A 27889-nucleotide genomic window follows, 5' to 3' on the forward strand; every position below is an offset into this window, starting at 1 on the left:
TTTATCAAATTCATCTCCTTTCTGCCATATCCATCCATCTTATGACCTCGTTATAGATTCTATTCCATATCCCACAGTATAAATTCTTATATTTTTTTCAAAGCTGCTGCTGAAAAAATTAATACAAGGCATCCTTGTGTTTCAGTGAGTTGTTTGCTACTACTAACGTCATTTTCATTGTAACATTATCTGAACAGATAATCATTGAAAATTTCAGATTTTAGAAAAATTGGACTTTAAACAAAATACCTGAGCAAAATCTGTTTCTAGATAGTAGCATACTTTCTATTCTTTATAAATCTGTATCAGTTGGAATATCATGAATTTTTTTCAACAGACATTTATACTAATAACAAATATTTGGGGCTTTGGTTTAATAGAGCTATTAATTGTTTTTACATGTTTATGTTTCTTGTATTGGATAATATGGGGTGATTGATCATTTCTAATTCTTAAGAAAATCTCTTTAGCTAAAGAAATATGAATTATTCACTTGTTGAGACTACTCCGAAATAGTAGGTATTCATTAAAAGTTGGACTTTTATAACAAAGTAAAAGGAGATATAATTTCTTATTTTTAAATATTTTATTTTGGACTTAAATTATCAGTAAACACACAAGAAAAAAAGGCTGCCATGAAGCTATGAATTTCCCTTAAATATAATTTAAGATAAACATATTTATACATACATATATTGATGTGTATGTTTAAAGTACATAGATAGGCTCAATAACAAAATCTGCCATATTCATTTGGCTCTTTCTAATTTTGTAGGTTTTTCTTTACATTTTTTTCATCTTTTTTTCCTTTTTTCTGTATATTTTAAGGAGCTATTTTATTGATGTCCTTTGTTGGTATATATTTAGTATGCCCTACTTACTAACCTACCATTTCCATATTCCACTTTTCGCCAAGCATAGTAAACATAAAATTCTTCATCCTAGGAAATTCCTCAGGCTGTAATTTAAAATAATTTCACAAGAAAGATTTACATAAATTCATGGAAGATAGAATTTTTACCTATTTGCTAATGAGTTAAGATTACTGTCATGAAGGATGATGACATTCATTGCTTCCTCTCCTTATAGTTTTAAGGAAGAGAATAGGGTCTATGACAGAACTTTGAGGGCTACTCATAATTATGGAGTGTGATTTATGATGAGCCAGAAAAGGTGGGTGAGAAGTAGATGTCAAAGAACCAAGAGACAGTAGTATGAAAAAAAACAGAGAAGAAAGAGTTCCAGGAGGAGAAGGTGGATATCACTTCCAAGTGTACCAGATAGATTGAGAAGCATGAGGACTGAGAAAAAGCAACATGATAGTTCAGAAATAAGATCATTTTTAAGGGTTGAGAGAACAGTTTTAGTTGAAGGATAAGGTTGAATACTTTTACTATTAGATTTTACAGTTTTTCTGGGAAAGTGCTATATCTCATTCAAGTTCAGTGGAAATCAGGTAGAACCAGACTTAGAAAAATCACTGTTATATTACTGGGTTTTTATATTTAATGCTCCATGGACTATTGTACAGTTAGAGAAGGTAACTACTTTTGTAATTTAGTATGTCTTGAATGCAAGGCACCTTTTGAACAACTTCAGGAGCTGGTACAATGATGGGATATTGTTTTTATTAATTTTATCATCATCATTTAGTTACATTTATGGAAAACGTGCTTTTTCTTGACTCCAGACCTTTGTTCAAACTGTTTTACCTGAACTGAAATGTACTTCTTTTTCTCACTATCCATAGTTTTTAAGATCTAGTTTTAATCTAAGAATAAGGCCTTTTTTGACTGACCTAGCCCATATTAAGATAATTTTTTTTCCCTGAATTCTTATGGTTCTATCTAGGTCAGCCCTTGCCTTAGGTGTAGAGGAATCTATCTTCATTAGTTGAGCTCTGGGGTCTCAGCAGGAATGGGATAGTGGACAGATAGGTTCTGTAGCTTTCTTGGACTAAATAAACTTCAAAAAAGTTCAAGTTATACTAGCTTAAATCATTAGAGTTGAATTTGGCACTTACTGCCCTTTCACCCATTTCAATCCTTAGACCCATCCTTACCTAACTGTTTTATGTAAAATGACTTAATTCCTAGGCTGGACTTGTAAAAATAAAATCTATCTATCTATCTATCTATCTATCTATCTATCTATCTATCTATCTATCTATCTATCATCTCTCTCTCTCTCTCTCTCTCTCTCTCTCTCTATATATATATATATATATATATATATATATAGTTGTTGTTGTTTTCTTTTTTTACAAAACCCTGACCTTCCATCTTAGAGACAGTACTATGTATATCTATGTATATTTACATTACAGGCCAAAGAGCAGCAAGGAGTAGGCAATGGGACTTGTCTGAGCTTATATAGCTAAGAAGTATTGGAGGTCAAATGTAATCCTAGAATCTCCCTTCTCCAGGCCTGACTATCCACTGAGCCATTTAGCTGCCCGTAGCTTTCCTGTGTGTGTGTGTGTGTGTGTGTGTGTGTGTGCGCGCGCGCGCGCATGTGTGCGTGTGTGCGTGCGCGTGTGTGTGAATGAACATTTATTAAATGTTAAGAACCAGCTGCCATGATATTTCTCTGCATTTTGCTACTTTTTGATATTTTCACTGAAAATCTGCTTTATTACAGATGTATTAAATCATAGTCCTAAAAGATAAATTTGATTCTAATGTTTATTTAATTTTTCTTAAATTTGAGAATTATATATTTTACATTCTTGAAATGACATTGAGCAGGATTTATTCTCTAGTTTGGAATATACTTTAGAAAAGACTTTCCTGGTCACTTAAAGAAGTTTGATGCAATAAATATTGTTTTTTTTTCTTATAATTAAACATATTCATACATCCATTCATGTACAATTGTTTTTTTATTACTGGAAACACTAATGTGTTTTGACAGTGATTCCTCTAGCTAATTCATCAACTTTCTTTTTTAGTGTTATTCCTCTGTTAAAAGAGTCTGTTGGGATATTGATGCAGCGAACACCTCCATCACTGGAAAGTGCTCTGCCTCAGTGCTATCAGAGGGTAAGTTGTAACACTTCCAGACCTCTGAGTTTTGCAAAGTATCCAAACTCCTGAGGTTTTTACTGTGTTTGTTTTTTAAGTATTGAATTTGTGGTCTGCATGTGCTTGGATATAGTGTTGTTTTTTTCTTATTCCAGGGTTGAATCATAACTAATGGCCATTTTAACAAGTTAAAACATTTTTTTAAACAATTGCTAAAAAAAATGTTTTGAAATATACCTTTGCTGGAACTTTTCTTATTTCTTATTTTGTTAGAATAATGGAACATTTTTTTGAACAGCTGAAAGTTGAGTAATACATAATGGAAAGATACAATACAAATCAAGAATGTAATCTCCTTGAGGGTAAATATTGTCTTTTAAGTAGCTATTCTGGTGTCTTTTCTAATAATATGCTTAATAGTCATTTGCTTATTTGAACTGTTTGTTGAACTATAGCTGTTTTGCCCATGTAAAAAGTCTTTTCAAACTTACTTTTTTCTTTAGCTATGGTCTACCTAAAATGTGGAATCTGAAAAATGTACAGTTCTAAAAAGAACTGTCCCTTAGTTCATGAATAGTAAGAATTCTTTAGAATTTCCTTTTCTCAGAGGCAGTCAAATTTGACCTCATCTGTTTTATTTCTTATGATTGCATTGTTATGGGATCATTGATTTTGAGTTTAGAATATACTTGTGCTTTAGGTTATCTAGTTTCTACTTTAGATGTCATTTTTTTTTCATCTTTTCATTTTACATATGAAGAAACTGAGGTCCAGGGAGGCTAAGTGCCTTGTTCAGGGTTTACACAGCTTGTAAATGGTAGAGCCAGCCTTTAAACTCAGATTCTACCACTCTTCACTATGCCACATACTTGACTCATTGTAAGATCTGAGCCAACTTTGCTTTAGAGTCTAGAAAATGAATGATCAGAAAAAGAGTGGGCTGATTTTCTTTTAAGGAGCATTTAAAGAAGAAAATGTGAGGAATATTTCATTCTCTTTAAGTCCATGAAAAATTGATCGCATATTTATAAAATTTGTGGATCATACAAAAATGGAAAAGGGCTAATAAATAATTGAGATACACAAAAATCTCAAGAGGTTGAAATTATGGCTAAAGCTAATAGATCAATTTTTTTGAGATAAACACAAGGTCTTAAACTTGGCTTCCTAAATTTAGCTTTATCAGTCAAGGATATGTTGGGGTGCATTGATAGAAAGTAGGGCTTCAGCAAATTATAGTCTCAATATGAGTCAACAATGTGATATGGATATCAAAAAAGCGAATTTCATTTTAGGTTACATGGATTGGAACATACAATATAGAACTAAAAGAGATTTTAGCAATTTTTATCCAACATCCTTAATTTATAGCTGAAGTAACAGGTCTAGACATGCAAAGTGACTTACAATCTGCTTATAGAGCTGGTAAGTGGTAGAGCTAGGTTTCCTATCCAGATGGCTTGACTCCTATTTCTTCTTCTTTATTACTCTATCAAGTATCAATCTTGAATGATCTGCCTTTGTTGTTTTTTTAACTTAGTCACAAGATTATTGATAAACATTGACAGAGGCTTGTACATACCCAGTCTAAGCTTCAGGAGCAAACTCTGATTCTGTTAAGTTTTATGGTACTTGCTTATTATTGCCTTAATGCGTCTCCTTGTTACTCTTTTTTATGGCCTCTGAAGTTGACTGAATATCTGTTTCATTGATTTATCATGTCTACATCAATAGTTCGTGGGGAAATACATGCAAAATAATGAGGTTATATATTTATAAATGATAAGGCTAAAGCCAGCCAGGTTGTTATTTCTAAATACTATTGAAGCCCATGCTCCTTAAGCCTAAGCCCACAACTCTTCAACTCTACCCTATTTTTGCCCCCATTTCTTAACCCCTCAATTACTATGACAGAACTGATATAAATAGAAATTAATATACTATAAGAGAACCGATATGATATACACATATTTTGAATATAAAACAAGGTGGTGTGCAAAGTATGTTGCAGTCGGCTCTGGCCTATACTTTTACTTTTCACTTGTCTTAAGTTGTTTTTTTTTTAGTCATTTAATCTCTTTGGGCTTTAGGTTCCCCATCTGTCAAATGAGAATAATAGTACTTGTCTTGCTTACCAAAGGAGTATGGTGAAGATATTTGAAGATGCTTTTTAGGAACAAAACTAATTTAGTTGTAAAAATATTATATACTCTCTTGACCCAAATTTATAGCTACAATAAACTGTCAGCCATACACTGACTGCAAAGAAATATATATGTCAAATTAGTAAAAATCATTTTCAATAATTATTATTTATTTTGAACTAGGCATTATATTAGGTACAATGAATCTAAAGGTTCCTGTCCTGAAGGATTATTAAAATTGTAGTGACTTTTGAATGTTTCAGTATGCTTAGTAAAACTTCCTAATTTATTGAGGTTGTCAGGATAATACCATATATTATTTTTCATTATCATTAGAGTGTAGAGGAAGTCTGCCTTAAATCAAGATAGTTTTAGGTGAAAACCAGCTTGAGAGTAAAACATTTCTATAGATCATATGGGTAACCTGACTACTTGAGAGTTGTCATAATTAATATTTAATTTAAATTCAGCATCATGCCTTAGTTTTGCTCTTCTCATAAAGCATTAAGAAATGTTTTTCATGGGACTTCCGGTCAAGATGGCGGCTTAGAGAAAGCTAAAGTTCAGATCTCTGGAAACCCTTCCCGACAGATCTCAAACTATAGGCTCCTAGGGCGCTGAAATTCAAAACGATCAACAGCATAGACCCTGAGAATCCTCCTCCTGGACTTGGACCTGGATCAAAAGGTACGGCCCCCCTCAAAAGCCAGAACCCGAGAACACTCGGACCTAAGTGGTAGGAGTGCAGAGTCCAAGGCTCCAGGAAGCCGCGGCCCCTCCCCCCTCAGAGAGCAGGGTCTTCTGAAACAACAGCAACCCTCAGGGCCGGCAAGACAGCCTCACAGGCCAGATCCTTCTATCCAAGTCTCAGTGAAAGTCACTGCCCTCAGAGCTCCGGGAAGCCGTGGCCCCTCCCCCCTCAGAGAGCAGGGTCATCTGAAACAACAGTAACCCTCAGGGCCCGCAAGACAGCCTCAGGGCCAGCTATTCTGAAGGCAACTTCTGGTCCAGTAGAGGGGGCACCCAAACAGCAGGGAAACAGAGAGAGCCAGGGGTGAATAACCCCCTGGCTGGATCCTTCCATTCCAGTTCCAGTGAAAGTCACTGCCTTAAGGCATACTCAGTTCAACCCAGGGAAAGCTCATAGAAAGGACAATCTGCCCAGGACTAAAGCCTCTGAACACCAGACAGAGATAAGAAAAGCTAATCCTCCCCATTCAGAGATGGCAAACTCCACAGAAGCACAGAAGCCCCCAAATCCCAAGAAAAATAAGAAGAAAGGGGCGACTTTGGACACATTCTATGGAGCCAAATACAAAATACAGAGGAGATAGAAGACTATACACAAGAAAATGCTCCGAAACCTTCCAAAGGAAATAGAAACTCTCCACAAACCCATGAAGAATTTGAATCAGAAATGACCAAAAAGGTGGAAGCCTTCTGGGAGGAAAAGTGGGAAATAATACAAAAGAAATCCACGCATCTACAAAACCGGTATGACCAAACTGAAAAGGAAAACCAGGCTTTAAAGGCCAGAATCAGGCAACTGGAAGACAACGATTGTGTAAAAGAGCAAGAATTAATAAAGCAAAGCCAAAATACCAAGAAATTAGAAGAGAACATAAAATATCTCACCAACAAGGTGACAGATCTGGAAAATAGAGGGAGAAGAGATAATTTAAGAATACTTGGACTCCCAGAAAAGCCAGAAATAAACACCAAACTCGACATCGTGATACAAGATATAATCAAAGAAAATTGCCCAGAGATTCTAGAACAAGGGGGTAATACAGCCACTGACAGAGCTCACAGAACACCTTCTACACCAAACCCCCAAAAGACAACTCCCAGGAATGTAATTGCCAAATTCCAAAGCTCTCAAACAAAAGAAAAAATCCTACAGGAAGCCAGAAAAAGACAATTTAGATATAAAGGAATGCCAATCAGGGTCACACAAGACCTTGCAAGTTCTACTCTGAATGATCGTAAGGCATGGAACATGATCTTCAGAAAGGCAAGAGAGCTGGGTCTTCAACCAAGAATCAGCTACCCAGCAAAACTGACTATATACTTCCAAGGGAAAGTATGGGCATTCAACAAAATAGAAGATTTCCAGCTTTTTGCAAAGAAAAGACCAGAGCTCTGTGGAAAGTTTGATACCGAAAAACAAAGAGCAAGGAATACCTGAAAAGGTAAATATTAAGGAAAGGGCAAAGGAGAAAAATGTTATCTTCTTCTTTTATTCAAACTCTCTTCTATAAGGACTACATTTCTATCAATCTATGTATACTAATATGTGGGGAAAATGTAATGTATAAATAGGGGGTAAAGAAAGACCAAATAGAATAATCTTTCTCACACAAAGATTCGAGGAGAGGAAGAGAGGGTTTTTTACTTAAACCTTAATCTCAGGGAAATCAACTCTGAGAGGGAAAAACATCCAGATCCATTGGGATCTTGAAGTCTATCTTACCCAATAAGGGTAGGGAGAAGGGAAAACCAAGGGGGGGAGGGGGAGAGGGAAAACAAAAAGGGAGGATAAGAGAGGGGGGAGGGGGAGGGAACAAAAAGGGAGGGACTAAAAAGGGAAACATCAAGGGAGGGGACAAGGGGGACTGATTCAAAGTAAATCACTGGACTAAAAGGTAGAGCTGAAGAAGAAAAGGTTAGAATTAGGGAAGGATATCAAAATGCCAGGGAGTCCACAAATGACAATCATAACTTTGAACGTGAATGGGATGAACTCACTAGACGAATAGCAGAATGGATTAGATCCCAAAACCCTACCATATGTTGTCTTCAAGAAACACACATGAGGCGGGTTGACACCCACAAGGTCAGAATTACAGGATGGAGTAAGACCTTCTGGGCCTCAACTGACAGAAAGAAGGCAGGAATGGTAATTATGATATCTGATAAAGCCAAATCAAAAATAGACCTGATCAAAAGGGACAGGGAAGGTAATTATATTTTGTTAAAAGGGACTTTAGACAATGAGGAAATATCATTAATCAACATGTATGCACCAAATAATATAGCACCCAAATTTCTAATGGAGAAACTAGGAGAATTGAAGGAAGAAATAGACAGCAAAACCATATTAGTGGGAGACTTAAACCAACCATTATCAAATTTAGATAAATCAAATCAAAAAATAAATAAGAAAGAGGTAAAAGAAGTAAATGAAATCTTAGAAAAATTAGAATTAATAGACATATGGAGAAAAATAAATAGGGATAAAAAGGAATACACCTTCTTCTCAGCACCACATGGCACATTCACAAAAATTGACCATACATTAGGTCACAGAAACATAGCACACAAATGCAGAAAAGCAGAAATAATGAATGCAGCCTTCTCAGATCACAAGGCAATAAAAATAATGATTAGTAATGGTACATGGAAAACCAAATCAAAAACCAATTGGAAATTAAACAATATGATACTCCAAAATCATTTAGTTAAAGAAGAAATAATAGAAACAATAATTTCATCGAGGAAAATGACAATGGCGAGACATCCTTTCAAACCTTTTGGGATGCAGCCAAAGCAGTAATCAGAGGTAAATTCATATCCCTGAATGCTTATATTAACAAACAAGGGAGAGCAGAGATCAATCAATTGGAAATGCAAATGAAAAAACTGGAAAGCGATCAAATTAAAAACCCCCAGCAGAAAACCAAACTAGAAATCCTAAAAATTAAGGGAGAAATTAATAAAATCGAAAGTGATAGAACTATTGATTTAATAAATAAGACAAGAAGCTGGTACTTTGAAAAAAACAAACAAAATAGACAAAGTACTGGTCAATCTAATTAAAAAAAGGAAGGAAGAAAAGCAAATTAACAGCATCAAAGATGAAAAGGGGGACAGCACCTCTGATGAAGAGGAAATTAAGGCAATCATTAAAAATTACTTTGCCTAATTATATGGTAATAAATACACCAATTTAGGTGACATGGATGAATATATACAAAAATACAAACTGCCTAGACTAACAGAAGAAGAAATAGAATTCTTAAATAATCCCATATCAGAAAATGAAATCCAACAAGCCATCAAAGAACTCCCTAAGAAAAAATCCCCAGGGCTTGATGGATTCACCAGTGAATTCTATCAAACATTCAGAGAACAGTTAATCCCAATACTATACAAACTATTTGACATAATAAGCAAAGAGGGAGTTCTACCAAACTCTTTTTACGACACAAACATGGTACTGATTCCAAAACCAGGCAGGTCAAAAACAGAGAAAGAAAACTATAGACCAATCTCCCTAATGAATATTGTAACAAGGGAATCACTTCTAAGATAAAATAGGGCCAGAGGGAGAATTTCAGGCCATTTTAAATGGGTCTCAGTGCATAATTTTCCAATCATAGTCTTAAGTTCTTTATTCATCTTTCCTACTATTTGGAGAGGAGAAAAAAAACTGAAAAAGGTTAATTAATATCAACAAAATCAATACAATCTAAGAAGAATCATCTTTATTATACTGGGAAGTTCCCTGGGCACCCTCCTGAAGGGCACTTCTCTTAGGATCATTAGCACCTCGAGTAATTTTTGGACGAGCTCCATTTCTCATATATTGTTGTTGTTCATTATCATAATTTTCTTTAATTGGAACATTGTCATTAAATTCCCAATTCCTACTTCTATAATTCTGGTTTCTAAAGTTCTTATTTCTATATTCATTATAGTTATTTCCATAGTCATTATTATAATTTCTAGAATTCTGGTTTCTATAACCATTATCATAATTTCTATAGTTATTATTTCTAAAACTATTATTAAACTGTGTATTCCTTCCAAACATCTTAAGAAAGGTTCTACATTCCATCATTTTGTGGCCCTTCTTCTCACAGAAGTGGCAAGTAATGGATTGATAATTGGATTTCTGGAGAGGGGCAATTGTCGTTGGTTCATTATCATGCCCACTTTCTAATTTAGTTATCCTATCTATTAAATATCTCATTTTTTTCTTCATTTCCTCCATGTCATCTTTATTTTCTTCCTCCTTTTCCTTGTTTCCCTTTAAAACATATATAGCTGTTTTTCGCAATTCTTCAAGGTCTATATCTGACCATCTTGGGCATTGTGTTTTAAAATAATTTTTAATTGCCTTGCAAGAATTGTTTACAAAGATTCTTCTAACTTGTCTTAAACTATTCTCTTTAGTTAAGTCCCAATCTAAGTATCTGTCCCCAAACTTGATAATTCTGTCCATAAATCTGGAGGGTGTTTCGTTTTCATTTTGCTTAATTTTTTCAAGTTCCATCCACTTATCTGTAATGTCTGCACATTCCTTCATGGCCGTGAGGATGGCCTCTCTACAACGGTATAGTTGTAGATAGTCCTCAGGATTATTATAGTCCCATTCGGGATCCTGAGATGGCCAATGTGCTGCATTACGCCCCCGGGTTTTGTTGACATGAGCAATTATTTTATTTTTTTCACGTTCACTTAAAAAAGCCTGTAGTAAGCTCTCAACGTCCTTGTAAGACGGATTATACTGAAAAAATATGTCTCCCATCTTTTTTGTTACTAGAAAAGGATCTTGTTCATATGTGGGGATATTTCGTGTAAATTCATTTATTTCTTGGGGAGTAAACGGTATCCTATGTCTTAAAGTCACCACATCCCCATTTCGTCCTATTTCAGGTACTTCTCTTAGAGGAAACAGGCCTCTAGTTGAATTTTGCACCTGTGGGTCAGTTTGACAAGGACAGGTTTCTCTAGGAGGACAAGATCTCCCTTGCATTGGAATTTGGTTTTCTGTAGGAGAAGGAACATGAGAAGCTGAGATTGCAGGGGAAGGGTTTTGGGGATTAAATTCAGACAAGATTTGCACTACACGAGAGAAGCAGTCTGTTAACTGGGCTATAGGGAAGGTGTTTTCCATCTCTATTTCAGGGAAGGAAATTTCCTCATTCAAAGGTTCAGAAACAGGTCTGTTTCTGGTAGAGTGGTTGTTTGCCAATTGATCCTGTAAGAAACTTTTTAGATCTTCTAATTGGGCTTGCATTTTATCCTCAATTTTTCCTATTTTATCTTCTATATTTCCCATTTTATCCTCAATATTTCCTATTTTATTCTCAATATTTCCTATTTTATCCTCAAGTTTTTCTATTTTATTCTCAATATTTCCTATTTTATCCTCAATTTTTTCTATTGTATCCTCAATTTTTTCTATTTTATCCTCAATATTTTCTATTTTATCCTCAATATTTTCTATTTTATCCTCATTTTTTTCTATTTTATCCTCATTTTGTTTTATTTTATCCTCATTTTGTTTTATTTTATCCTCAATATTTTTTATTTTTTCATCTCTAAATATAGTATTGAGGAGTACAAAAATGACAGTACCTATTAATATAAAAATTTGGAGGTATCCTTCATTCCTCAATGCCCCTACTTCTTCAGCTGCCATATAATTGTCAAAGAATGTAGTACTCATTTATATATATATATTTTGTAATTTCACAAAACACGTGGGGAGCAGGGCAAAGCAACAAACTTTCCACAGGGTTTTTTTTTTTTCCTAATCCAGGAAGTTGTTCCTTAAGGGAAAGGATATTTAGAAACAGTTCTTCCAGCCAGGACTTTAGAGTCCTGTTGCTGAGATTTAAAACAGCTGTTTTCTGTCTATCAGAGTCACACAGCTGGGAAGTATCTGAGGTCCGATTTGAACCCAGGACCTTCTGTCTCTAGGCCTGGCTCTCAATCCGCTGAGCTACCCAGCTATCCCTTAAGATTAAAGGGAAGAAAAAGAAAAAAACTGCTGATTCCAATTTAACTTAAGGAGAAAAGAGAAAAAGTTTTTTATACTCACGTGTTCTAGCAGCTGTGTCTTTAAGCCAAGTTTTTTTGTTAAAAAAAAAGGACTAAGTGGTGAGACGGTATAGTAAAAAGGCAAGGAATTTCAAAAGTTTTATTGAGAGGATTCTTTAGACTCCCGTGTGGTCAGCCACAATGTAACAAGGGAATCACTTTAAAAGACTGATATATATTAATTTAAGGTCGCCAAGGAATCAGCTATGTAATTCCTAAATAAAAAACTCAAGTCAGCCGTCAGCCTTTTTTGGAGTTTAATTACAATAGGAGTAAGAAAGGAATTAGAGATAGAGAGAGAGAAAAAGGGAGAGAAGGGAATAGGGCTTAAATACCCCTTCTGTTTAGGCTGGGCCAAAAGGCCCAAGCCCTTAGATAGCTGGGGCAAAGAAAAGAGATCAGTCCCTATTACTCACGTGTCCAAAATGGAGAAACAGTCTCAGAGGCCCCCACCTTCAGCTTCCTTCAGAGCAAACCTTCTCAGAGCCACAGGAACCACACCGACCAACTCTCTCCCTTCCCGAGTCTTCAGACCCTCCTATCTTTAAGGAAACCCTCCAAGTTGCCTCCCCTCAGTCCTCACATCTACCAATCACTGTTCATCAATTTCCCTGTCAATGGAGGCTCTAGCTTAACCCAGGACCGCCCAGAGGTTTCTGGCTTTTGCACATGTCTGTTGAAGGTCATATTTTCAAATGATTAAATCTTTACTCCTTTGCTACAGCCCTTTCTAAATCCTGTTAACTTGAGTAGGGTAGAGATTGGAATAATTAAATTTTGATCTAGGCTGCAGCCCTTACTCAATCCTATTAGGACTGAATAGGGTGGAGATTTATTCCAAGTATCTCCATTGTATCAATTCTAAAATCAATCAAGACTCAAAGAAATTCCTGTTTTATGCTTAAGCATAGGTCAAAGTCCTTTCCATTGTTCAGCCAAGGGTTTTTGTCCTAAAGTAATCTTAAGAAGGGAAGAGAAAGAACCTCCCATGCCAATGGGGTTCCCATTCCAATAGACTATCAGTAAGAAATTTTCCAAGTATGAAATATCCCAATGGTGAAATTTCCAACATTTATAAGTCTAAGGAATTTTTGAGGTTTACAATATAGATGCAAAAATCTTAAATAGGATACTAGCAAAAAGACTCCAGCAAGTGATCAGAAGGGTCATCCACCATGATCAAGTAGGATTTATACCAGGGATGCAGGGCTGGTTCAATATTAGGAAAATCATCCACATAATTGACCACATCAACAAGCAAACCAACAAGAACCACATGATTATCTCAATAGACGCAGAAAAAGCATTTGATAAAATACAACACCCATTCCTATTAAAAACACTAGAAAGTATAGGAATAGAAGGGTCATTCCTAAAAATAATAAACAGTCTATATCTAAAACCATCAGCTAATATCATCTGCAATGGGGATAAACTAGATGCATTCCCAATAAGTTCAGGAGTGAAACAAGGATGCCCATTATCACCTCTACTATTTGACATTGTACTAGAAACACTAGCAGTAGCAATTAGAGAAGAAAAAGAAATTGTAGGCATCAAAATAGGCAAGGAGGAGACCATGTTATCACTCTTTGCAGATGACATGATGGTCTACTTAAAGAATCCTAGAGATTCAACCAAAAAGCTAATTGAAATAATCAACAACTTTAGCAAAGTTGCAGGATACAAAATAAACCCACATAAATCATCAGCTTTTCTATATATCTCCAACACAGCTCAGCAGCAAAAACTAGAAAGAGAAATGCCATTCAAAATCACCTTAGACAAAATAAAATACCTAGGAATCTACCTCCCGAGACAAACACGGGAACTATATGAACACAACTACAAAACACTCTCCACACAACTAAAACTAGACTTGACCAATTGGAAAAACATTAACTGCCCATGGATAGGACGAGCCAATATAATAAAAATGACCATCCTACCCAAATTTATTCATCTATTTAGTGCCATACCCATTGAACTACCAAAATACTTCTTCACTGATTTAGAAAAAAACATAACAAAATTCATTTGGAACAACAAAAGATCAAGGATATCCAGGGAAATAATGAAAAAAAAAACCACATTTGATGGGGGATTTGCAGTCCCTGACCTTAAACTATATTACAAAGCAGCAGTCATCAAAACAATTTGGTACTGGCTAAGAAACAGAAAGGAAGATCAGTGGAATAGACTGGGGGAAAGCGACCTCAGCAAGACAGTATACGATAAATCCAAAGATCCCAGCTTTTGGGACAAAAATCCACTACTTGATAAAAACTGCTGGGAAAATTGGAAGACAGTGTGGGAGAGACTAGGAATAGATCAACACCTCACACCCTACACCAAGATAAATTCAAAATGGGTGAGTGACTTAAACATAAAGAAGGAAACCATAAGTAAATTGGGTAAACACAGAATAATATACATGTCAGACCTTTGGGAGGGGAAAGACTTTAAAACCAAGCAAGACATAGAAAGAATCACAAAATGTAAAATAAATAATTTTGACTACATCAAATTAAAAAGCTTTTGCACAAACAAAACCAATGTAACTAAAATCAGAAGTGAAACAACAAACTGGGAAAAAATCTTCATAGAAACCTCTGACAAAGGTTTAATTACTCAAATTTATAAAGAGCTAAATCAATTGTACAAAAATTCAAGCCATTCTCCAATTGATAAATGGGCAAGGGACATGGATAGGCAGTTCTCAGATAAAGAAATCAAAACTATTAATAAGCACATGAAGAAGTGTTCTAAATCTCTTATAATCAGAGAGATGCAAATCAAAACAACTCTGAGGTATCACCTCACACCTAGCAGATTGGCTAACATAACAGCAAAGGAAAGTAATGAATGCTGGAGGGGATGTGGCAAAGTAGGGACATTAATTCATTGCTGGTGGAGTTGTGAACTGATCCAACCATTCTGGAGGGCAATTTGGAACTATGCCCAAAGGGCGACAAAAGAATATCTACCCTTTGACCCAGCCATAGCACTGCTGGGTCTGTACCCCAAAGAGATAATGGACAAAAAGACTTGTACAAAAATATTCATAGCTGTGCTCTTTGTGGTGGCCAAAAACTGGAAAACGAGGGGATGCCCATCAATTGGGGAATGGTTGAACAAATTGTGGTATATGTTGGTGATGGAATACTATTGTGCTAAAAGGAATAATAAAGTGGAGAAGTTCCATGGAGACTGGAACAACCTCCAGGAAGTGATGCAGAGCGAGAGGAGCAGAACCAGGAGAACATTGTACACAGAGACTAATACACTGTGGTATAATCGAACATAATGGACTTCTCCATTAGTGGTGGTGTAATGTCCCTGAACAATTTGCAGGGATCTAGGAGAAAAAAACACCATTCATAAGCAGAGGACAAACTGTGGGAGTAGAAACACCGAGGAAAAGCAACTGCCTGAATACAGCGGTTGAGGGGACATGACAGAGGAGAGACTCTAAATGAACACTCTAATGCAAATATTATCAACATAGCAATGGGTTCAAATCAAGAAAACATGTAATGCCCAGTGGATTTACGCATCGGCTATGGCGGGGGGGTGGGAGAAGAAAAGAAAATGATCTATGTCTTTAATGAATAATGCTTGGAAATGATCAAATAAAATATTAAAAAAAAAAAGAAATGTTTTTCATTCTTTGTCCAAAGAAACAAGTATTCTTAATAGTGGGTAAACTTTAGTTCATATGATAGTATCCTTGTGAACTAGGATGAATGGATTTATGTTTATGTATTTTAATTCAAATATGGTTTGAGGTGAAAAGAGTCTATTTCAATTAAAGTTCATTTTAGAATATTTTAAAGGGCAGAATCTAACATTTATGAAAAGTTAATCAATTTCTGCACAGTTGATAATTGATTATAATGATAATATCTGTGCTTTGTATTCTAGGTTCTACAGTTGCAAGGTGTTTACCATTTACAAGAGCAGCATTTTTGGACTCTTTGTACTGATGTTTTTGTTGGGACCTTGAAATTAGTAGTAGCACCTGATGCTGATTCAAGGTGGATTTTAAGCCAAACTCACAATATTTTTACTCAGGTATGGTTGTTCTGATTGGTAGAATCTTGAAATTATTTTTATTTACTATAATCAGCTGAACATTGTATATTTTTCTGGTATAGATGCTGATTGTGAGGGACTCTATAGCTTATGCTTCTAGAAAGCTCTGTTTAATTCTTAGATTTGTACTACTCAAGGAAATTATATTATGAAAATAGATTCTCCAAGCACAGATTTAAATTTGTTACTATAAACATTATAAAACATTATGTGTTGGCAGGAAAAAAAATGGACCTCCTTATTTAAATAGATAAATGTGTGACTGCATAGTATATTGAGTAGAGTGCTGAATTTGGATTGGGTTCAGATCCTCTTTCTGACATTTGGTAGGTATGGGATATTAGGCCAGGTTGGAATGGAATAATATATTTCCAAAGAGCAATGGAGATCAGAATGTAGCTCAAGATTACTTCCTTTGCATATCTGAGTTTCACCATAAATGAAAAAAGATAGATGCTCAGTAATAAGGAGGTGATCAAGAACTAACCCCCCCAAGAAAAAACCCCAAACCTGTAAAGATTATTAATATCTCAAGCAACAAGTATAGGAGCAAAGTATGAATGCAGTAGCTGAAGATAAAATAACAAGATTAATAATTAAGTGATAGCAGAAAGACTAATAAAAGAGTACTTTCTAAATATATACAAGGAGACAGGGATGAAGTTAGAAGTCTGGTGAAAGTTATGGTGGAGAGATGAGCATGAGACATTATGGACAAATCCTCATAGCTCTCCTCTATACAGATCAATCTGTGCTTTGGGGGACTAACTTCTAAAGTGGAAGGGTGCTTAGAAATGGGAAGAGGAAGGTAGAGGGGAGAATATGATGTGCCCTAGTTCATTTGAGGGCTAACAGTGACTCCTGTGGTCTCTCAGGAAGAGAAGAACCTACAAGGGAGTAGGTGAGGTAGGGGTTGGTGTTTAAAAAGGAGGTAAAAGATATAGACCTTATTTTGTTGTTAGCAGGGAGTGCCATTGATAAATGCGCTTGTGTGTAAAGACTAATGTTCTGGTGAAGGAGATGTCTTTGTATTGGGTATTTCCTGTAAGGCAGTAGTAATAGGGACATGAACCCAGAGAATGAGAATCTAGAATAGATAGAAAGGAAAGATGGATAGTTAAGTGAATGAAGGAGAGTAATTGTCTCTAGAAAGGAATGCAAAAGATAAAGATTAATGAATAGGACTAATTGAAGAGGAGGAGGGATTCTATTTGAGAAGAAAAAAGGTAAGGAAGCATGAAATAACTAGATAAAAACAAGAAAGAAAAGGGAACTAATAAAATTCCAGAAAGGAGTAACAAAAAGTGGGGAGATTGGAAGTGAGGGAAAGAGAGCCCATGGAAATAAGGCCATCTTTAAAAAAATTAAGCTAAGCTAAATGAAGAGATATAGTACTGTGCTTGTAGAAAGGGGGAAAATTCATAGCCTGAAGAATAAAAAATATTGAGAGATGAAAGAAATGATACACATTTGAAAAACAAAATTATACAGATTAAAATTGAAGGAATGGGGAAAAATATGTCAAGTGAATCTGAAAAAGGACTTTTTCAATATTAGTCAATATCAGAATGAACTTATGCATTTCAAGGGATTTAGCATCTAAATTCTTAAAGGAAACAACTGAGCTATAAGAACACTGACAATAACATTGGTGATTTTTTTTTTGTTGTTCAGATGTTTTAGTCATATCCAATTCTTTGTGACCTCATTTGAGATTTTCTAGGCAAAGATGCTGGAATGGTTTGCTAACAGTGCCTTTTGTAGCTCATTTAACATACTAAGAAGCTGAGGCAAACTGGGGCAACTGATCTGCCCAGGATCATATGGTTAGAAAATGTCTGAGGTCAGATTTGAACTCAAGTTTTCCTGACTCCAAGCTTGACTCTGTCTCCACTGTGCCACATCCATGTTCCTCTCTCACTTTTATGTAATACTAACAGAAAGACAAAGAAAAGAAAATGCAGAACTACAGTAGGACTTCGTTTTACATGAAAGCAACACATATGAATTTAGGTCCAAGAGATTAGTAACTGAAAAAAATGAAGGCAGAAGAATATGTAAAGTAAAAATGTTTAGTTACACACTAAATCCATGATGCTTTTCTTCTAAGCAGTGTTGTCACAGTAGTTTTCCCAGACATTCATTCTTACTCTTGAGAATGTTGGTTTGAATCATTACATTGTTTTGTGCCAAACATTAGCTCCTGCAGCAGTCTTTGTCCAGAGTTCTCACTTGTAATGAATCTGTCAGTGTCAGAAGAATGCTTCTTTGTTTCCTTAAGGCTATTTAGTTATTGACATTGACCCCAGAATATAAGAGTAGTGAACCTCCCTCATAAATCTAAGAGAAGTTGTAAAGTGCCTGTGTATGTATGTATAAGAAATACTTATTAATAGGGCTTGCTCTTTTGCCTGATTTTCAATTTATGTAAATGGTATTAGAACATATTGGACATGTGTAATGAGGTTCTACTGTATGCAGATTGCCAGAGAACTTGAGCTTAAAGTCCTGTGATGTCTTATAAATTGGAACTGCGAAAGAATCCACATATTTCTCAGCACCATATAGAACTTTTAAGGGACCACAACAAGTGACCCACACCTGAAGGGACACCTGACAAGGAAATTGAAATGAGTCGGTCAAATAAATCATAAAAAACAATAATTATGTAAGAGAAAATTATGATAATGAAACAATCTATCAACCTTTCTGAGATGTAGCTAAATCAGCTCTGAGGCGAAACATCATATCCCTTCAAACATATATCATGATGAATATGTATTAAAAAGATTTCAGAACCACCAAATCAACCTAAAATAAGCACAAAGAAGAAATTACAAATCAGAGGAGTAATACTAAATTGGAAGTAAACAAAAAAAAGTAGGAACAATAAATAAAACCAAAAGCTTGTTCTTTGAAAAGGCTAATTAAATTGATACACCTTTAGCTAATCTGATTAAAAAGAAGAGGGCAAAAAAATCAAATCCAGCGAATGAGGCAAAATCACAACAAAACCAAAACAGATAAAAAAGAATGACTAACAAACTAGAACACAAAATAGAGAAATTCCTTTAAAAGTATAGTCATTGATATTTGTGCTGAATATATATGCACATATGTTCATATGTACAGACACACACATAGCCTCTCCATTAGTATGTAAGGTCTTTACAATTTTGAATTGTTTCATTCTTTGTCCTTGCTTCCCCAGCATCTAGCAGCTGATTTATTGATTGGCCTAAGCAATGTAGGTTCAATCCTGTCCTGATTTTTGAAGCTATTTTTGCACTTCTTTGGGGTATCTGGTGGAGAGAAGGTGGTGAAGTAGTGGTGGAAATGTAAGGAATTAAATTTAAGGGTTTGTACTAAATATATGAGAATTCTAAGATAATACTGTGGTTGCTGATTTAAAATTATATAGCTCAAGTCAAAATGACTTTTAATAGCTTTTATTTACAAAGAAGTGGAAAGAGTAAAAGTAGAGAAATACAAGAGGATAGAGAAGATGTCTACCCTATCACACTAAATTTTGCTCCAGTGCTCAACTCAGCCCAGCAGGGCTTGTTAACCCTCGACCAGAGGACTTGGAGTTCCACCCACAGGGTCTCCTCCAGGAAGGGAAGGCCTCTCTGAAACTAATCTCTCCCCAGACACTAGGAAAGGAAGGCCAGCTACTGACTCACGCAGGAGGCAGTCCAAGTCCTAAGTTACCTCCTAGAGGCAGGTCACTAGTCAAAGATGACTACCGAAGATGAAGATTATGACCAAAGAAGATAGACGTTTATAGTCCTTTTTGTCCCTTCCCCTCTTCACAGGGGCCAACCACAGCTTCCAAACTGCCTAGTGCTGCCCAGCGGGGCAGTGTCTGTGGGATTCACACTCTCATCCTCCGAAGGTGTCAACTTTTGTCATAGGATTCACAAGTTTCTGATTGATTGGATTAAAAGGGTGGGGCTCTCACCCAAGTATGTGGCTTGTGAACTCTCTTACTTGTTGGCTTACAAAGTGTTAAGTAGGGGTGTTTTCAGTTTTGGTTGATCAATTTAAAAGTTGCTGATGCTAGACAAAGAAAGTCTGATTCACACTTTACAAAAGTCTGATAAAAATCAACCATCTAATTAACCATCAGTTAGTAAGCATGCAATATGTGCCAGGCATTGTGCTAAGTATGAGGGGTGCATGCAAAAAAGGTAATCCCTGCCCTTGGGGAGCTCACAGTCCAGTAGGGGAGACAACATGCAGACACAGATGTTCAAATGAACTATAAATAGAATACATAGGAAATAATTAACAAAGGAAAAGCACTTAAAAGAAAAGGAAATTGGAAAGCTTTAACAGGGCCAGTTCTAAAGGGCTTACAGATCGTTTGGGCAGCTAAGTGGCACAATGGGTGGAGTGTTGGCGTCACGACCACCTGCGTTTGACTCCGGCCTCAGACACTCACTAGTGTCTGGGCAAGCCACTTCACACTATTGGCCTTAGTTTCCTCATCTGTCAAATGAGCTGGAGAAGGAAATGGCGAACTGTTCTAGTATCTTTGCCAAAAAACCCCAAATGGGGTCACAAGGAGTCGGGCACCACTGAAACAACTGAAGGACAACAGAGTTTACCACGTCAGCTAGGTAGGGAAGGGGATACAATGCTCAACCTGGAGTCAGGAAGATGCGAATTCAAACATGACCTTATATTAGCTGTGTAACTCCTGTTTACCTCCATTTTCTCAACTATAAAATAGGAACAATAGCATCAACTCCGCAGGGTTGTTTCAAGGATCGAATGAGATCTTTGTAGAGTGGGGAGGACAGTGCTTGGCATGTCGTAAGTGCTATGTAAATGCTAGTTATTACCTTTATTACTATTGTGGTTGTTAAGCTGCTACTTAACAATAGCAATGTGGAGTAGATCTACTCATTGCCTATAAAATGACAAAACTGATGCTGCTGCTTACAGGAAATATTGGGGACAAGGGGGATTTCTTGGTGACGTGCAAAGAATGCAGAGTGTTTGCTTTTGTCAGGACCTATATACGTAGGCATTGGTAACTTTTACAAGTATACATATTTCAGGTTGATGTTCTTAGAAGAGAAGGTAAAGAAAAGAAGTTAGAGCTAGATAAACAAATCAGCTATCAGCAAAGTTATGCTCATTGAATTCATGGGGAACTGATTTGATCAGATTGTTTATGAGATCTTAGAGGTAAAAGGGACCTCGGAGGACACCTATTCCAAACTTACAGCAGAACAGGAATCTCCTCTATGACACAGTTAATGCTTCCCTGTCCATGGAACCTATGTAGCAGTAAGATTTTACTGATTTTGTGAGTTGTATAATTTATTACCATCATAATGGTTTTTCCAATGATTTTCTCTTTTGCTCTTTTGTAGGCCGGAGTGAGACAACTTTATGTGCAGATTGACTTTGCTGTCATGTAGTGAATCATCAGAGATTGTGCTCTTTGGACCAAAGTTTTCTGGTACTATACAATCTAGAACATTGCGTCCTCATCTTTTATAAAATAGAGCCATCACCTCAACTACAGCCCAAGATGAAGATGACCAAGTAGACTTGCCTTTTATGGTCTCGTGGAAGAGTTCTCTTCTAAGGAGCCAAAATTAAAAGGATATATCTTGGACTTTTGGTCTTGTCTTTTGTGCCCTTTCTTTCCAAACCATTTTCTTTTAAGGGTTTCTTTTCTTTTCTACTGTCATATCTTTATTTCAGTAGAAATTCAGATTGTGGGCCTGTGATCACTGGTTAATGTCTTCACTGAAGACACTGCTCATTCCCACAAACCAGTGCTATTAGAAAAGAAAAAAAAAGTTTTAAAAAGGAAATCTGATTTGTATGTAATGTCACATTGTTGACATTCTTCAATATAATCATATGTTTGTAAAATTGTTTGTACTTTGCAAACTTAATGAACCAAACCATATTGGGTTTTCAAAGTGCCTTTGCATCAGAAAATATATTTGCCAGCATAGAAATGTAATGTCAGGGGGTTTTATTTGTTTTATGGGCATACTACAACTTGTACAAAATAAGACTCTTGCTACTGATGTATACCAAATTTATTTTTGTGTACTTAAAACATAACTTTAAATGTGTAAAAATTCCCTTTTATTGTTTCATCTTGTCAAAATAAAAGGTATTACTTTTTTAAAAAAATTCATTATCACATAAATTACTCTTGGAATGTTTTCAAAAGTTTGCAAATGTATCTGTTGTACAAATGGCTATTTTGGTTTGATTAAACATCTGCTAGTCTCCAAATGGTTTTAGTAAAAACTGCTCTTTGTATAGGAAGTGGTCTTAAATTCTCCCTTGTCATTTTTATGTAGTTTGTAAATGGATGAAGGGAAAAGGTGGCTCCTGGAAAAAAAAATTAAGATTTGTATTTTCCTTTCCGTTTTTCAAATGCATTTTTTTAAACTTTGCTTTCCTATGCAAAGCTTTGCATACATAAAATTGTTTTTAGGACCCCCCTAAAGCTTGAGTTATGGATTTAGTTGAACTGTTTTCAGCTTCTTAAAATGGTAATGAGTAGATTCTAAGACTAAACAAACCATGAATGGTGAGTTTAGCACTCAACTGAACATGGGTATCTTGAGCAGAAGTGAAGACAAAGCAGTCTTGTGGATGTAATTTGAGAGGATGAGCATTGATCCTTTTGAAGGAATACTGAAATAGATCATTCTTTTTCTACTTGTAAATTAAATTCTCATTTCATATTAAAAATTGAAATAACCTAGAAAACTTAAAGGAAGAAAATGAATGTTTGAGATTATTCATTAATAGAAAATTATTAATTTTCCATTGGAAATGGAAAAATAAGTTCATTTTCTACTATGGAATAATTTTAGTATTATTATTAATTTCCATATCTCTGTCCTATAATCTTCAGAAGTGAGCATATGTGGTATATCAGATGTAATGCCAATGACTTCTCTATAAGGAAAAGAAAGCAAGTAACAGATTATCATTAGGAAAGTAGTAAAGTTGTCTATCTTGTCTATGCATACATAACATACATGCATACATTTATGAACTGAATTAAGGACTTCCTGGGACTTACTGCTGCTGCTGGGTATGAAGTGTATATATTTCTTTTGTTGTAAATTACACAGTAATTCTAAAGCTATAGATTTGCTAAAGAGATTTGGTGAATTTGAGAATCGATGCAATTGTAATCAGTTTAACTGAAATAATCATTGGAGTCTTAAAAGGGAGGGTGAGGAAAAGACATATTCCCATGATCCTGCTGCTTTTACTTGACAAACATAATTCATTTTTTCTAATCTTCCAACCACTATGAAGCCTACGAAACTGATTTATTCTTTATGCTTAACACAGAAATAATGTTTATATTATAGAAAAATAACAATTAGGATGACTAAGAGATTCTGGAATTTGTGATTTTGAGACAATTGAATATGGAAGAATTTGTAATACATTTCCAATGTGGAGAATGAAATTTTTTTATAAGTAGGTACATGCATGATTGTTTGGGTTTTGAAGAAGGGCCAAGTGCTCGCTCTTGTGGTCTTAATGTATGCTATCTGCTATTCAGCAGGAAGGAGGATTTCTACAGACACTAATCTGAGCCACTCTTCACTTTTTTTTAAATGAAGAAAAACCTGCTTCTCCTTGTGAAATTGTATTTACAGTGCACTCTAAGAAATTGCATGGGGTATGAATACATTTTCCATTTGATGAGAGCTTATAGCTACTGGACTAATGAACAAAATTCTTATCATTGCTTCTACATTAAGAGTAGGAGCTTGAATCATAAGGCTGGCATAAATAATTTCTGCATTTAGATAAAATGAGTATATATTGTATTAAAAGCGTAGTAGAAGGCAACCACTTTATTCTTTCTATGCGTGACTTAACAGCATTCTTGGTAAAGGTGCATTACTTCACATTATTTCACCAAGAATTGATTCATCATTTGATTATTGTTAATTTTCTCTTTTAGAGAAAAAGTAATTATTGGGTTATGGAACCTTTGTAGTTTTTCAAAATTAGGGTTGTTTTGTTTTGTTTTTTAAAACTGAGAGTTTGCTAACATTTGACAAAAAACATTCACTGAAAACCATTTTTATATTGCCAAAGGAAAGTTAATTTTGCAATGTACTTCCCTAAATAGAAATTTATGTTTAATTTTTTTATCAACGTGATATTAATGAAGATGAAACATTTAACACATACAACTTCCTATTTTTGCTAACCCCCCAATGCAGGTTCTTGCCCAGTCCATTTGTAATCAAGGAATAGGCAAGGCCTCATGTTCTCTTGGGCAGAACAGACTGGAGCACTTTGGGAGACAGAATTGAGTATGTAGGAAGAGTATTTGGCATTACCGTCACATGTTAAGTTGGCTTTGTCTCATTTGGCATGATGCTTTCCCTTGTGTCCTGAAAGTGCTTCTTATTCTTTATAAAACAAGCTCAGTGAGGTACCAGGAGGGTTCATGCAGAATCAGAGACAATGACTGCATTTTAATCAAATGGGATAGGAAGCTGTATTGAGGAAGCAACACAGAATTTTTCATTTCTAATTACAGAACTGAAAGAGATCATAGAAATCATCTAGAGATTTCACATGTGAACAGAGGCCAGAGAGGTAGTTTTTTCCCCAAGATCCTAGAGCAATTAGTGGCAAATCTATATAGTCTTATGATGGACATTCCAGTTGTCTTTTCATTACATCATGCTGCCTCCCTAGCATATGATTATTTCTAGGCATTCTAAATCATTTTTTAAATGGAAGAGCTTATTCATCCCAAGATATAACCTAATCAGTGGTACAGCAAAACACTTCAATGAAATTTTACTCTGTATCTTTACAAACATTCCTTTTCTTTGGATGGCTTTTTTAACTAGAAGATCTTTTATTACATTAGTGCTACATTCTCTACGATTTCTAGGCCTTTTCCCCTTTTTAACCTCAGGGTTAAAAAAATATAAGAAATGATGGAATCTCTACATAGATCATTTCCCTTGGAAAATAAATATTTTCTCTACAAAGATAAATTGAGACAAAGTCTTAAGTGTACTTGTTTCCGTTTCTTAAATTTTGGAACTTTGGAAAATGGAAGAGTAACTCAAAGATGACCTCATTTTAGTTTTGCTGACCTGGATTTAAAATTGGAAGGGACCTTAGCCATCATTTAATTCAACCTCTCTTCTGTAGGTGAAGAAATAGGCCTCGAGAGATTAAGGGACTTGCCCACATGGTCATTCAGGTAAATAGCAAAGCCAAGGTATGGGCTTACCTCTAGGTATATATATACTCAGATATGCAGATTTGGGCATTCATGACATCAGAGAATCACTGGACCCATTATATATGGATTTTCCAGCAAGAGGCATTTGTGCAAGAAAGGTCTAAAGTCTCCTGGATTATCTTTTTAGTATTTTTTTTTCCAATTCTTTTTTACCTGGCTTCAAGATTTTGAAAATTGATCCTTGAATGCCTTCAGAATCTTGTGTTTATATTTTGGCAGCTTTAGTTGCTCTTCCTGACTTGCCATAAGGGCCATTTCCACTTCTGTTTATCACATATCAAGTACCAAATGATCCCTGCTTTGTGAGGGAACACTCAGTTATCTGCTAATTGTCATTCTCCATGTTTTTCAGAATGAATTTGTACTCTAAACTGACCTTGATCTTTGATGGACTGTCTGCTTTGCTTTGAGAGTTTCTTTTAATAAAAGTATTTTAAATTCACAATGGATTTGTTTTAAGGCAGCCTGATAGGCTAAGTGGTCCCAATCTTTACCATCAAAACAACATAAAAAATGACATAGATGATTAGCTAGCTAAGATCTTTGGCACAAACTCTATGATCTACATGTGTTTTTTTGGTTGTATTTTGAAAAACTAGAGGAAATTAAATTCAGTGCTCATTTTAGACAGAATTGCTTTGAAAATATTTTCATAAGGCTATTATAAAATTTGGCAAATATATTGGCATCTTGTGAATTTATCAATCCAGAATGTATAATGTATAGATAAATTCCATCTGTATGACCCAAATGCCTGTTAGTGCTGTTTAAGGTCTTAGCCTGTCTGGTCCTAGTGCCTAGTAAGATCTGATCCAGTGCCTTGCTCCTCACAAGAAAGGCAGCTAATGGGAACTCTTAGAAAGGGGAAGTGGAGCCCCATCATAATTCCTTCCTTTCCAAATTCTTCAGTTTAGTTCAATGAGGAGATTCCTTTCCCTTTCCTGAAAAAGTATTTGATTTTATAGAAATGTTGAAATCAAATTTTATATAAACAATTTTGGTTTTGCTTTAGCTTTTAAGCATCGAATCTTTAGTGTAAAATAATCTATACAAAGAATTAAATCATTTGAATTAAAAGAAAAATAATATCCAACTTTAAACTATTTCTAAATATCAAAAGTTTGTCCTATTGAATTTGCCCATTATGATAGTGTGTTTGAAATTATTGAACCATAAGTTCCTTGAAGGAAGGGAACTGTGTCATACATTTCTGAGTCTCCTGCGAGCACCTAATACAGTATTTGCACAAAAGTACTTGATACAGATATCTATTTAATGTTGAATAAATGGTATTATGAGTATTAGAGAAGTGTAGCCCTAAGGTTAGAAGCAAGTAATAAGCATGGTGCACTAATGACTCTGTTAGTGTTCCTAGACACACAAATATTAAAAACAAACTTTGAAAAAATAGTCTTAAGGAAGGTTTTGTGTTTTTTTTCTTCTCTTCAATAGTTGAAGAAGTGGAAGCAGAAAGATTATTTGTCTTCTATATTCTCACATAGCAAATGATCTAAGATGTCTTGAGTTTAGGTATTTTTCACAGAGCATTCTAAAGTCAAACTGGTCTCCAATTTTTGTTGAATGTTCCCCATATTTGTATAAGTTTTGATAACAGCAGAATGTCTGAAAGAATGGGGCTTTGATGGTAGTGTATCAAGTTGGACACCGATTCAGATACTGAATTGCTTTGGAGTAAGGAGGCGCTACACTTTAAAACAATTTTTAGGTAACAAGTCATGTGTCAACTTTTACTTTCATTCTCTTCTACCTCCAAATACCGTAGGTTGCAGAGGCCACCCTGCCTTAAAGCTCTCAGCTCCAACATACTGCCACTCCTATCATTTTCCAGCTTTTTCTGACAGGAAAACTTTCCCATGGATTTTAATGCTTACTGGAATGTTTTTGTCTAATTGCATATTGGATGTGTTTTTCAGGCTGATTGATGATTCCGTTCTAGATATAATATTACATTAGAAGCAGCAGGTGTTACGTTTTCACAAGGCATCTCTCTACATTTATTCAAACTGCAGTAAACCTCAGTGACTTGGTTGCTCTGTGATGTGGACGTGTGTGTGCATGCAGTTTGGAGTTCATTATGAAGAGCTACAGCGTAGGGTATTTTACATCTGAAGTACTGTGAATAAAAAGCTGCCCAAACCATACATTCGTAAACTTCCTGCTTACTTTTTATTGGGGTTTGATTTTTTTGGCAAAGATTGAGGCACCTAACTAAGTCTTTCAGTACTAACCCACAATGCATGTGGAAATGTCAGGTTTTAAAGGCTATTGTAATTTGGTTTGAAAGTGCTGAAGGAAGAAAGCATGATATGCTCAAGTACAATGGAATAAGTCTATAAAGGTGTATTTCCCCATTTCTACTTGAAGACAATCCTATGTAAAGCATAACATCAAATGTACTTTTTAAAAGGACCACGAAAGATTGTATGAAAATGTTCTTTCAATAAAACTTTGGTTTAAAAATCTGTATCCTAATTGTCTTTGTTAGCAAC

At 35.3% G+C, this 27889-nt stretch overlaps 1 protein-coding gene across 1 annotated transcript in view; it reads left to right on the forward strand.

The window, feature by feature from the left end:
- Positions 1-27866, forward strand: part of SLC30A7 (solute carrier family 30 member 7) — a 97788-nt gene extending 69922 nt beyond the window's left edge. The window contains exons 9-11 of the mRNA XM_001381841.4: positions 2951-3041; positions 15923-16072; positions 21478-27866. Of these exons, the coding sequence (XP_001381878.1) occupies positions 2951-3041; positions 15923-16072; positions 21478-21525 (289 nt within the window). The 3' untranslated portion in view covers positions 21526-27866. The remainder of the gene's footprint in view (positions 1-2950; positions 3042-15922; positions 16073-21477) is intronic.
- The last annotated feature ends 23 nt before the right edge of the window (positions 27867-27889 follow it).

The sequence above is a fragment of the Monodelphis domestica genome, chromosome 2 (genome assembly GCF_027887165.1).
Source record: "Monodelphis domestica isolate mMonDom1 chromosome 2, mMonDom1.pri, whole genome shotgun sequence".
Lineage (NCBI taxonomy): Eukaryota > Metazoa > Chordata > Mammalia > Didelphimorphia > Didelphidae > Monodelphis > Monodelphis domestica.